Source organism: Pongo pygmaeus, chromosome 2 (genome assembly GCF_028885625.2).
Source record: "Pongo pygmaeus isolate AG05252 chromosome 2, NHGRI_mPonPyg2-v2.0_pri, whole genome shotgun sequence".
Lineage (NCBI taxonomy): Eukaryota > Metazoa > Chordata > Mammalia > Primates > Hominidae > Pongo > Pongo pygmaeus.
The window spans coordinates 176,410,842-176,424,449 of record NC_085930.1 but is presented as its reverse complement, the minus strand read 5'-3'; the positions used below and the strand labels follow the sequence as shown (position 1 = coordinate 176,424,449).

Here is a 13,608-nt window from a genome sequence, read left to right as displayed (position 1 = left end):
GGTCTGCTAGTTTCTAGCTATATAAACTTCATAAATTACTTATCTTCCTCTTGCCACAGTTTCCTACTTTATATTTGCTTCATGATGAGTGTTTTGTTAACTTACATTTTTTTTTCCATGACCATTGTCAGGGCAGATATTTTCCATTGGTATTTCACCTTCAGTTTTGAAATTATTTTATATATAGACAAAGACACTAGTTCAAAGCCACTGCATGTGAAAGTAACTCTGTATTCCAGGATAATTTACGTGCAAAGACACCGACGGATGAAAATAAAGGAAGAAAGAGAAAAAAAGTTTGTTCTGTTTCATGAACTTCTGTCCTCTTTGGATTAGTATCAACTTTCAGAGAATTACTATAACTGTAGTTAGAACTTACTATATGTAAATGTTGTTTTATTATTTGTCTCCATTGTTAGAAACTAAACTTGATGAGGGAAGAATTTGTGCCAAGTATATCAGATACCAAGTAGGTATCTGATAAATGAATATGCTTGTTTGTGTTAATCAGTTAGAAAATAAACTTAATATTGTTGAATATTTTGTTTCTTAGTTACAAGAAATAGCCTGCAGAAGTAAGCCTATAACAAAACAATATCAAGGACTTGAGAGATTCTTTATTTTTGATACAAATGAAAGACTCAACTTACTTCCTTCTCATCGTTTAGAATGCAACAATTCCAGTACTAGGATTACACTTGCAGGTAAATTTCTAGCTCATTTTTCTAAAACAGTCTGTTCTCATCTTAGGAAATACTGAGCAATTCTGTTCAATGGATAAAATCATTTTCTTCTTGGCAGCCTAAAATTATTAACCTTGTACTAGTTGCCATATATTTACATTTAAGGTTACTATCAGAATGTGAGAAACTATGACTTACAATGAAACTAGGAAAGATTATTTTTAGCATTTAGAAGTGTAGTTATTTTAGACATTTTAGTGTTGCTATAAAGGAATAACCAAAGCTACATAATTTATAAATAAAAGAAGTTTATTTGGCTCAGAGTTCTGCAAGCTGTATAAGTAGTATGGTGCCAGCATCTGGTTGGTGTTTTACATTACTGCCAACAGGGCACAAAAGTTCCGATTATTACATATTCTTGACAATACTTGTTATTTTATTTTTTTGGCGGGGTCGGGGGGAGAATAGTCATCCTCATGGGTCTAAGGTGGTACAATATTGTAGCTTAGATTTGCATTTTCCTAATGATTAATAATGTTAAGCATCTTTTCATGTGCTTAATAAGTAATTTGTATATACTCTTTGGAGAAATGTCTATTCAATTCCTTAGCTCTTATTTTAATTGGGTTATTTGTTTTTTCATTGTTGTGTTATAGGAGTTCCTTATTATATTCTGGATACTGCTTCTTCCTAAGATATATTATTTGCAACTATTTCCTCCCATTCTGTGGATTGCTTTTTTACTCTGTTGATAGTGTCTTTGGATGCAATTTTTTTCCAGTTTTTATAAAGTCCAATTTGTCTACTTTTGTGGTTGCTCCTGCCTGTTCCTTCAGTGTCATATTTAAGAATTCATTTCCAAAGCCAATGTCATGGGCCTATACTTTCTTCTAAGGTATTTGTAGTTTTAGGTTTCACATATAGGTCTCTGATCGATTTGAGTTTATTTTTGTACGTGGTATTAAAGGTCCAGATTCATTATTTTGCCTATGGATACCAAGTTTTCCAGCACCATTTGTTGAAAAGACCTTTCTTTCCCCCATTGAATGGTCTAGGCACCCTTGTCAAAAATTATTTGGCTAAGAGAGTGAATTTTAAGTGTTCTCACCACACACACACACAAATGATTGGTGAGATAATACATATGTTAATTAACTTGATTTAGCAATTCCACAATATATACATATTTCAAAATAAGTTTTATACTATAAAGATACTTTTTTCAAATCATTATAATTTGATCGTATATGTGAGGATATATTTCTGGGTTGTTTATCCCATTTCATTGGTCTATATGTCTGTCTTTGTACCGGTATCACACTGTTTTGATTACAGTATCTTTGTAATAAGTTTTGAAATCTGAAAGTGTGAGTCTTCCAGCTTTACTTTTGTTTTTAATATTGTTTTGGCTATTCAGGGTCCCTGGTGATTGCATGTGAATTTTATGATGGGTTTTTTTCTTTCTACGAAAAATGTCATTGAGCTTTTGATAGGGATTATATTGAATGTGTAGATCACTTTGGGTAACATTGGCACCTTATCACTATTAACTCTTCCAGTTCATGAACATTAGATATGTTTCTTTTTATGTGTGTCTTCTTTAATTTCTTTCAGCAATGTTTTATACTTTTCATTGCATAAGTCTTTCACCTCCTTGGTTATGTTGATTTCTAAGTTTGTTTCTTTTTTATGCTATTGTGAATGGAATTGTTTCTTTAATTTCCTTTTCAGATTGTTTATTGTTAGCATATAGAAATACAACTGGTATGTGCTTATTGACTTTGTATCCTACTACGTTGCTGATTTCATTTATTCTAACATATTTTTGTTGAATCTTTAGTGTTTTCTACATATAAGATCACATCATCTGTGAACAAAGATAATTTTACTTCTTCCTTTCTAATTCAAATGTCTTTTATTTCTTTTTCTTGTCTGTTCTGGCTACTTATATCGAATAGAAGTAGCAAAAGCAGGCATCCTTGCCTTGCTCTAGATCTTAGAAATTGTTCTATTTTTCACCATTGAGTTTGATGTTTGCTGTGGGTTATTAGCATATTACTTTTATTATGTAGAGGCATTTCCCTTTTGTTCCTAGTTTGTTGGGTGTTCTTATCATAAAAGTGTGTTGGATTTTGTCAAATGCTTTTTGTGCATAAATTGAGATGATTATCTGTTTTTTTCTTTCATTCTATAAATGTGGTGTATTACACTGATGGATTTTCATATGCTGAACCATCCTTACATTTCAGAAATAAATTTTATTTGATCATGATGTATAACAGTTTTTAATATGCTGCCAAATTTGGTTTGCTTGTACTTTGAAGATTTTTACATCACTGATTATAAATGACATTGTTCTGATGTTTTCTTTACTTGTAGTGTCTTTGTTTGGCATTAGTATCAGTGAGTTGATGTCCCTCCTCTTCAATCTTTTGGAAAAGTTTGATGACAGGTGTTATTTCTTCAAGTGTGTGATAGAACTCACCAGTGATGCAATTAGGTCCAGGACTTTTCATTATTGGCAAATTTTTGTTAACAGATTTAATCTCCTTACTAGTTATATATATATATATATTCCAATTTTTTGTTTCTTCATGATTTTTTTTTTTTGATTTTACTTTAAATTCTGGGTACATATGCAGAACATGCAGGTTTGTTACATAGGTATACACGTGCCATGGTGGTTTGCTGCATCCATCAACCCATCACTACATTAGGGATTTCTCCTAATGCTATCCCTCCCTTATCCCACCACCCCCCGACAGGCTCCAGTGTTTGATGTGTCCATGTGTTCTCATTGTTCAGCTCCCATTTATGAGTGGGAACATGTGGTGTCTGGTTTTCTGTTCTTGTGATAGTTTGCTGAGAATGATGGTTTCCAGTGTCATCCATGTCCCTGCAAAGGACATGAACTCATCCTTTTTTATGGCTGTGTAGTATTCCATGGTATATATGTACCACACTTTCTTTATTCAGTCTATCATTGATGGGCATTTCGGTTGGTTCCAAGTCTGCTATTGTGAACAGTGCTGCAATAAACATATGTGTGCATGTGTCTTTATAATATAATGATTTATAATCCTTTGGGTATATACCCAGTGATGGGATTGCTGGGTCAAATGGTATTTCTAGTTCTAGATCCTTGAGGAATTACCACACTGTTTTCCACAATGGTTGAACTAATTTACACTCCCACCAACAGTGTAAAAGAATTCCTATTTCTCCACATCCTCTCCAGCATCTGTTGTTTCCTGAATTTTTAATGATCACCATTCTAACTGGCGTAAGATGGTATCTCATTGTGGTTTTGATTTGCATTTCTCTAATGACCAGTGATGATGAGCTTTTTTTTTGTTTGTTTGTTGGCTGCATAAATGTCTTCTTTTCAGAAGTGTCTGTCATATCCTTTGCCTACTTTTGGATGGGGTTGTTTGTTTTTTTCTTGTAAATTTAAGTTCCTTTTAGATTCTGAATATTAGCCCTTTGTCCAATGGACGGATTGCCAAAATTTTCTCCCATTCTGTAGGTTGTCTGTTCACTCTGATGATAGTTTCTTTTGCTGTGCAGAAGCTCTTTAGTTTAATTAGATCCCATTTGTCTATTTTGGCTTTTGTTGCCATTGCTTTTGGTGTTTTAGTCATGAAGCCTTTGCCCATGCCTATGTCCTAAATGGTATTGCCAGGTTTCCTTCTAGGGTTTTTATGGTTTTCCTTCTTACATTTAAGTCTTTAACCTACCTTGAGTTAATTTTTGTATAAGGTGTAAGGAAGGGATCCAGTTTCAATTTTATGCCTATGGCTAGCCACTTTTCCCAACAGCATTTATTAAATAGGGAATCATTTTCTTTTAGTTGTTTTTGCCATGTTTGTCAAAGATCAGATGGTTGTAGACGTGTGGCATAATTTCTGAGGGCTGTATTCTGTTCCATTGGTCTATATATCTGTTTTGGTACCAGTACAATGCTGTTTTGGGTTACTGTAGCCTTGTAGTATAGTTTAAAGTGAGGTAGTGTGATGCTTCCAGCTTTGTTCTTTTTGCTTAGGGTTGTCTTGGCTATGCGGGCTCTTTTTTTGGTTCCATATGAAATTTAAAGTAATTTTTTTCCAAACGTGTGAAGAAGTCAATGGTAGCTTGATGGGGATAGGATTGAATCTATAAATTACTTTCAGCAGTATGACAATTTTCATGATATTGATTCTTCCTATCCATGAGCATGAAATGTTTTTTCATTTGTTTGTGTCCTCTCTTATTTCCTTGAGCAGTGGTTTGTAGTTCTCCTGGAAGAGGTTCTTCACATCCCTTGTAAGTCGTATTCCTAGGTATTTTATTCTCTTTGTAGTAATTGTAATGGGAGCTCACTCATTATTTGGCTCTCTGTTTGTTATAGGTGTATAGGAATGCTTGTGATTTTTGCACATTGATTTTGTATCCTGAGACTTTGCTGAAGTTGCTTATCAGCTTAAGGAGGTTTGGGCTGAGACAATGGGGTTTTCTAAATATACAATCATGTCATCTGCAAACAGAGACAATTTGACTTCCTCTTTTCCTAATTGAATACTTGTTATTTCTTTCTCTTGCCTGATTGCCCTGGCCAGAACTTCCAATACTATGTTGAATAGGAGTGATGACAGGGGGCATCCTTGTCTTGTGCCGGTTTTCAAAAGGAATGCTTCCAGGTTTTGCCCATTCCATATGATATTGGCTGTGGGTTTGTCATAAATGTCTCTTATTATTTTGAGATATGTTTCATCAATAGCTAGTTTTATTGAGAGATTTTAGCATGAAGTGCTGTTGAATTTTGTTGAAGGCCTTTTCTGCATCTATTAAGATAATCATGTTTTTTGTCATTGGTTCTGTTTATGTGATGGATTACATTTATTGATTTGCATTTGTTGAACCAGCCTTGCATCCAGGGATGAAGCTGACTTGATTGTGGATAAACTTTTTGATGTGCTACTGGATTTGGTTTGCCAGTATTATTGAGGATTTTCACATAGATGTTCATCAGGGATATTGGCCTGAAATGTTCTTTTTTTGTTTTGTCTCTGCCAGGTTTTGGTATCAGGATGATGCTGGCCTCATAAAATAGGTTAGGGAGGAGTCCCTGTTTTTCTATTGTTTGGAATAGTTTCAGAAGGAGTGGTACCAGCTCCTCTTTGTACCTCTGGTAAAATTCAGCTATGAATACATCTGGTCCTGGACTTTTTTTGGTTGGTAGGCTATTAATTGCTGCCTCAATTTCAGAACTTGTTTTTGGTCTATTCAGGGATTCAACTTCTTCCTGGTTTAATCTTGGGAGGGTGTATGTGTCCAGGAATTTATCCATTTCTTCTAGATTTTCTACTTTATTTGCATAGAGGTGTTTATAGTATTCTCTGATGGTAGTTTGTATTTCTGTGGGATTGGTGGTGATATCCCCTTTGTCATTTTTATTGCATCTATTTGATTCTTCTCTCTTTTCTTCTTTATTAGTCTGGTTACTGGTCTATCTACTTTGTTGGTGTTTTCAAATAAACAGCTCCTGGATTCATTGGTTTTTTGAAGCGTTTTTTGTGTCTCTATTTACTTCAGTTCTGCTCTGATCTTAGTTATTTCTTGTCTTCTGCTAGCTTTTGAATTTGTTTGCTCTTGCTTTTATAATTCTTTTAATTGTGATGTTAGCATGTCAATTTTACATCTTTCCAGCTTTCTCTTGTGGGCATTTAGTGCTATATATTTCCCTCTACACACTGCATTAAATGTGTCCCAGAGATTCTGGTACATTGTGTCTTTGCTCTCATTGGTTTCAAAGAACATCTTCATTTCTGCCTTCATTTCGTTATTTACTCAGTAGTCATTCAGGAGCAGGTTGTTCAGTTTTCATGTAGTTGTGCAGTTTTGAGTGATTTTCTTAATCCTGAGTTCTAATTTGATTGCACTGTGGTCTGAGAGACTGTTATGCTTTTCATTCTTTTGCATTTGCTGAGGAGTGTTTTACTTCCAATTATGTAGTCAATTTTAGAATAAATGTGATGTGGTGCTGAGAAGAATGTATATCCTGTTGATTTGGGGTGGAGAGCTCCGTAGATGTCTATTAGGTCCACTTGGTCCAGAGCTGAGTTCAAGTCCTGGATATCCTTGTTAATTTTCTGTCTCATTGATCTGTCTAATATTGACAGTGGGGTGTTAAAGTCTCCCACTATTATTGTATAGGAGTCTACATCTCTTTGTAGTCTCCAAGAACTTGCTTTATGAATCTGGGTGCTCCTGTATTGGATGCATACATATTTAGGATAGTTAGCTCTTCTTGTTGCATTGATCCCTTTACCATTATGTAATGGCCTTCTTTGTCTTTTTTGATCTTTATTGGTTTAAAGTCTGTTTTATTAGAGACTAGGATTGCAACCCTTGCTTTTTTTCCGCTTTCCATTTGGTTGGTAAAATTTCCTCCTTTCTTTTACTTTGAGCCTATGTGTGTCTTTGCACGTGAGATGGGTCTCCTGAATACAGCACACTGATGGGTCTTGACTCTTTATCCAATTTGCGAGTCTGTGTCTTTTAGTTGGGGAATTTAGCCTGTTTACATTTAAGGTTAGTATTGTTATGTGTGAATATGATCCTGCCATTATGATGCTAGCTGTTTATTTTGCCCATTAGTGGATGCGGTTTCTTCATAGCGTCAATGGTCTTTACAATTTGGTAGGTTTTTACAGTGGCTGGTACCATTTGTTCTTTTCCATATTTAGTGCTTCCTTCAGAAGCTCTTGTAAAGCAGGCCTGGTGGTGACAAGATCTCTCAGCATTTGCTTGTCTGTAAATGATTTTATTTCTCTTTTGCTTATGAAGCTTAGTTTGGCTGGATGTGAAATTCTGGGTTGAAAATTCTTTTCTTTAAGTATGTTAAATATTGATCCCTACTCTATTCTGGCTTGTAGGGTATCTGCCGAGAGATCTGATGTTAGTCTGATGGGCCTCCCTTTGTGGGTAACCCAACCTTTCTCTCTGGCTGCCCTTAACATTTTTTCGTTCATTTAAACCTTGGTGAATCTGATGATTATGTGTCATGGGGTTGTTCTTCTCAAGGAATATCTTTTTGGTGTTCTCTGTGTTTCCTGAATTTGAATGTTGGCCTGTCTTGGTAGGTTGGGGAAGTTCTCTTGGATAATATCCTGAAGAGTGTTTCCCAACTTGGTTCCATTCTCCCCGTCACTTTGAGGTACACCAATAAAATGTAGATTTGGTCTTTTCACATAGTCCCATATTTCTTGGAGGCTTTGTTCATTTCTTTTCATTCTTTTTTCTCTAACCTTGTCTTCTCGCTTTATTTAATTGAGTTGATCTTTAATATCTGATATACTTTCTTCCGCTTGATCTATTTGGCTATTGACACTTGTGTATGCTTCATGAAGTTCTTGTGCTGTGTTTTTCAGCTCCAGCAGGTCATTTATGTTCTTCTCTAAACTATTTATTCCGGTTAGCAATTTGACTAACCTTTTCTCAAGGTTCTTAGCTTCCTTGCATTGGGTTAGAACATGCCCCTTTAGCTCAGAAGAGTTTGTTATTACCCACCTTCTGAAGCCTATTTCTGTCAATTTGTCAAACTCATTCTCCATCCAGTTTTGTTCCCTTGGTGGTGAGGAGTTGTGATCCTTTGGAGGAAAGGAGGCATTCAGGTTTTTGGAATTTTCAGCCCTTTTGCACTGGTTTCTCCCCATCTTCATGGATTTATCTACCTTTGGTCTTTGAAGTCGATGACCTTCAGATGGGGTCTCTGAGTGGATGTTCTTTTTGTTGATGTTTTTACTATTCCTTTCTGTTTGTTAGTTTTCCTTCTAACAGTCCGGCTCCTCTGCTGCAGGTCTGCTGGAGTTTGCTGGAGGTCCACTCCAGACTCTGTTTGCCTGGGTATCACTAGCAGAAGCTGCAGAACAGCAAAGATTGCTGCCTGTTCCTTCCTCTGGAAGCTTCGTCCCAGAGGGGCACCCACCAGATGCCAGCCAGAGCTCTCCTGTAAGAGGTGTCTGTCGGCCTCTACTAGGAGTTGTCTCCTAGTCAGGATACACTTGAGGAGGCAGTCTGTTCCTTATCAGAGCTCAAATGCTGTGCTGGGAGATCTGCTATTCTGTTCAGAGCTGCCAGGCAGGGATGTTTAAGTCTTCTGAAGCTACACCTACAACTGCCCCTTCCCCCCGGTGCTCTGTCCCAGGGAGGTGGAGGTTTTATCTATAAGTCTCTGACTGGGGCTGCTGCATTTTTTTCAGAGAGGGACTCTTGAGAAGGCAATCTGGCCACAGTGGCCTTGCTGAGCTGTGGTGGGCTCCGCCCAGTTTGAACTTCCCAGTGGCTTTGTTTACACTGTGAGGATAAAACCACCCACTCAAGCCTCAGTAATGGCAGACACCTCTCCCCTCACCAAGTTCAAGCATCCCAGGTCGAGCTCAGACTGCTGTGCTGGCAGTGAGACTTTCTAGCCAGTGGATCTTAGCTTGCTGGACTCTATGGGGGTGGGAACCAATGAACCAAACCACTTGGCTCCCTGGCTTCACTCCCCTGGCTTCTGTCTCACTGGTGTTCCAGGTGCTACTGGGGTATGAGAAATAAACTCCTGTGGCTAGCTCGTTGTCTGCTCAAGTGGCCACCCAGTTTTGTGCTGGAAACCCGGGTCCCTGGTGGTGTAGGCACCAGAGGGGATCTCCTGGTCTGAGGGTTGCGAAGACCGTGGGAAAGCACAGTATCTGAGCCAGAGTGCACGGTACAGTCCCTAATAGCTTCCCTTGGCTAGGAGAGGGAGTTCCCCAATCCCTTGCCTTCTTGGGTGAGGTGACACCACACCCTGCTTTTGCTTGCCCTCCTTGGGCTGCACCCACTGTCCAACCAGTCCCAATGAGATGAACCAGTCCCCATGAGACGTACCTCAGTTGGAAATGCAGAAATCACCCGCCTTCTGTGTCAGTATCACTGGGAGCTGCAGACTGGAGCTGTTCCTATTTGGCCATCTTCTCTTCATGATTTTTTGTTTCCATTTTGAAAGCTAGATCTTGGTGTCATCTATATTCTTAGGCATCTTATGTATTCAAATGTGTTTATTCATGTAGAAACAATTATACTTTATGTTGCATTGTTATACACTTTTTAAATTTTTAAAATTAAAATATATTAATTTAATGATTTTTATTTTGTAATAAGATTTTGCATTTCATAATATATATCACTGTTATAAATATTCTTTATTCAGTTAAATATTGTCCAGTAAGACATAAATATAAAACTAATAAAATGGATTTTCTTCTTTTCAAACTTTATATTATCTTACTATTTTTCAATTTCAGAAGACAGAGAATGGATTCCAGACCATAGCTTAAGTGAATATGCTGATAATGCAGTTGTCTTGGGTGTTCTGCAGGGTGCTCAGAGTCCATCATCAAGTAGAAAACAGCAAAAGATGGGTAACATTGACTCAAAGGCAGCAGTGCTGTGTTGGCAGCTTACTTCCTTTAGTAGTTTGCTTTTTTAGCAGTTTAGTAGGCACCTGAAATTTAGTTTTTGAAGTTCTGTAATTTAAATTCATTCATTTTAACTAAATATCCTCAACTTTTCTTCCAAAACCAAAGCATAAAAACAAGTGGGCTCATTTTTCCAAAGGCATGAATTATCGTCTTAGTTATTTTCTATGACAATGTATTAGGAAATAATATTTGCAAAATGTAGTTGAGGATATGGCATATTTTGAACAATCCTTATAAAATACATACTCAGTTTCATTACTCACTCAGGAAGCAGTATGTTTATAACAGATTTTGCATACTCTTTCACTTGATATATATTATGATCAGACAGAGCCATATGTGAAATGATTGACTTAGGTTAAGATGCTGCTTATCGCTGGGATTGAGAAAGCTTAGTTCTAAATATAATTCTGTATGTATTGACCCTGGAATCTTCATTTCAGTTCATTAACTCTATTCTCTAAACAAAGTAATTATAAGATTTTCCATAGAATAATTCTTTTGACATACTGAATGTCTATTTTAATACTTTCCTAATGAGTGTATACAGAGCATACAACATCATTAAAATCACTAGTATTATTAGGACATTACTGTTATCCCATTATACCAGCTATAGTGGGTTTGCTTTATGCCAAAGTAGGAAGTTGTAGTAGATAACTAATTAATTCAGTTAATTCAGCATATATTTTGAGGATGTTAGCACTTGGCTTGGCTCTGAGGATAAAAGAGATACATAAGTAATATTCCCTGATCTTATTGAGCTCACAGTTTAGGTGGAATACTTGAGAAAGGGGGCTATTTGCCTTGGTTTAAAGGCTATCTTCAAGGCAGAAATTTAATTGCATATGATTTGTCTCTCTATATAAGATATATATGTCTCTCTTGCCCTAAAATCTATGATTATAACTCTGGCTAGCTTAGATCCTTTCCATATGCATTTATGTTGAGAACCTGTCAGATATAAAATTTTTTAGGGAGAAAACAATGTATTTATGATTTTTTTTGGCTCTATAATTAGATGCCTATTTTTACATCAAAGTCTACAGCAACTTCAAAAATTCTGGTTGCTTCCCTCTGAGGCAATCAGAAAGAACTGTTAAAAGTCACTGTATATTGATGCAAACAAATTCATATGCATGCTATGAGAAATTTATTACAAAGACAAATCTACAAATCAGTAGTGAAATGCTTTTAAGTATCAATTTGGACAGATCAGTCAAAATCAATAATTTTCTATAAAAAACATTTGTTGAAGCACTACTGCCAGACACTGCTTATACAAAACAAACTCTTATCTCTATTGCTCAAGAGCTTAGAGTCCAGTATAAAAGTTTCTCAAAAGTCAGTGTGGGCATAATCACCTGGGAAACCTCTTGCAAAGCAGATTTCTGGATCTGACTCTCAGGGATTCTGATTAATTAAGGCTGAGATAATGCCTAGGAAATTGCATTTATTTTTTGAACAACAACAACTCCCTGTTATGCTAATATAGACAGCCTGAATACCATATTTTGAGAAAAGTGCTATACATTTTTTGATATATATATAAAATGTGTGTGTGAATATGTAAATTATACCACATATAAGTTTTATAAAAAGACCTATGAGTAATTTACTTTTGGACCTTAGTAGGTAATTAACAATAATATGTCCTATTGGCTATAATAGTTAGATATATAAGCAAGGTTTTTTTCAGAAATAGGGATAATAACATAATGACTTTGCTATTGAAAAGTGTAGATTGGCAAGATATTAGAGACTAGGTAACATTCAGTTGAGTCTTTAAGAAGTTATAATATTTACCAGTCAGAGAAGGTAGGAAATGGCTTTCTGAACAGGGATAGTGGCCTAAAATAAACTAAAAATTGCCTGGCTCTGTCACAAGTTATAGAAATCTTGCATTCTACACTGATGCCAGTATGTAAAGGAATTCCTATTTCCATAAAAATTAAAAAATTGTGAATGTAAAAACATCGTAGCTATGTGTGTTTAGCAGCAAGTTCATTCATTCTTCTCATCCCTGCCACAACTTAATCCTCCCCCACACCATCTTCCTGCCTCTGGAAATGGCAACTCTGTCCAAACATTGATTAAGTCTGAAATTTGGGAGTCATCTTGCCTCTCACTCAATGCATCCTATTTATCTTTAGATTCTGCTGATTTCAGCTCTAAAATCAAGCCCAACTCTAAACACTTTTACCTTCACTATTCAAGATTAGTCCAAGCCATTTGTCTTCATCTCTCATTTGTCTCCCATTTTCACTTTTACTTCTCCCAAAACCATGTTGCTATAATTCATTTCCATTATATTCTACTATTTATAGTCAGTGAGTGAATTGTTTTTACTCATAACAGTATTGATATTTATAGGAAGTGAATCATACTTTCCATAAATGTAAGCCATATATTATATTATGCCATTCTATTGTCCAAAGCATTCCATGGATTCCTATAGAAAGTAGAAAAAAGTATGCCTTACCATGTGTCACACAGCAACACCTTGGTTGGCTACCCATCTCTCCTAACTGCATCTTCTCCTACGCTGTAGCCACATTTGCTTTCTTTCTGTTCTTAAGCCACTCTCTTACTCACTTCTTAGCCTTAGAATTAGATCTTACCTCTTATCCAGGATGCTCTGAAATTTCCCTCTCCATTCTCACACTCTTCATATGATTGGTTCTTTTCCATTATTCAGCCTCAGTCCAGATGCTACCTCCATAGAGAGACCTTCCGACACTACCCTATCTAGTGCTGGTCTCTTGAGTCCCTCTATCACATTTACCTTCTTTTATTTTTCTTGTAAAAGCTATCACTATTTAACATCATCTTATTAGCTTTTTTCCTGCTCTCTCTTACCCTTGGTTGGAAAGAAATCAAGGACTAGTCTGTCCTGTTCATTGGTGTATCTTCAGTAATAGAACAGGGCCTGGCCTATTATAAGTGCTCAGTGAGTGTTTTCCAATTAATAGAGTAGGCTAGTAGAACTGTGTGTTAGTTTGGAGTGCAACTTGAGGGTAGAGGCAACGTCTTACTCCCTTTTGAATACCCCAATCCTGACACAGTGCTTGGCAGTTTTAGAGGGTGATAAATAATTTTATAATTGAATTTGATTGAGTATTAATTCACAAGCTCTCAGAGTTGGAAGGATTTTAAGACATTCTACTATCCAGTTCCTGAATTTTGTATTTCACAGGTCATAAGCTGATTTCTAATTCTATAAGATAACACAATAACATTCTTAGCTACCTAGTTTAGTATTCTTTCCACTTAACCATGCTGCTAAATAAAATTTATATACAAATTTTATTTAGCAGCATTGTTCTTAGAAAATACATTTCTAAGAATTCTTTTTATGCATAAATTCTCAGCAGTTGATACATGGAACATGAATGTCAATAGACAACAGTGTTTTGCAAACTTTATTTAAGATCAAAATA

The 13,608-nt window shown here is 36.1% G+C and overlaps 1 protein-coding gene across 1 annotated transcript in view; it reads left to right on the top strand.

The window, feature by feature from the left end:
- The window catches only part of ZBBX (zinc finger B-box domain containing), a 135,387-nt gene that overhangs the window by 81,360 nt on the left and 40,419 nt on the right, over window positions 1-13,608 (top strand). The window contains exons 17-18 of the mRNA XM_054482754.1: window positions 554-704; window positions 9,992-10,108. Of these exons, the coding sequence (XP_054338729.1) occupies window positions 554-704; window positions 9,992-10,108 (268 nt within the window). The remainder of the gene's footprint in view (window positions 1-553; window positions 705-9,991; window positions 10,109-13,608) is intronic.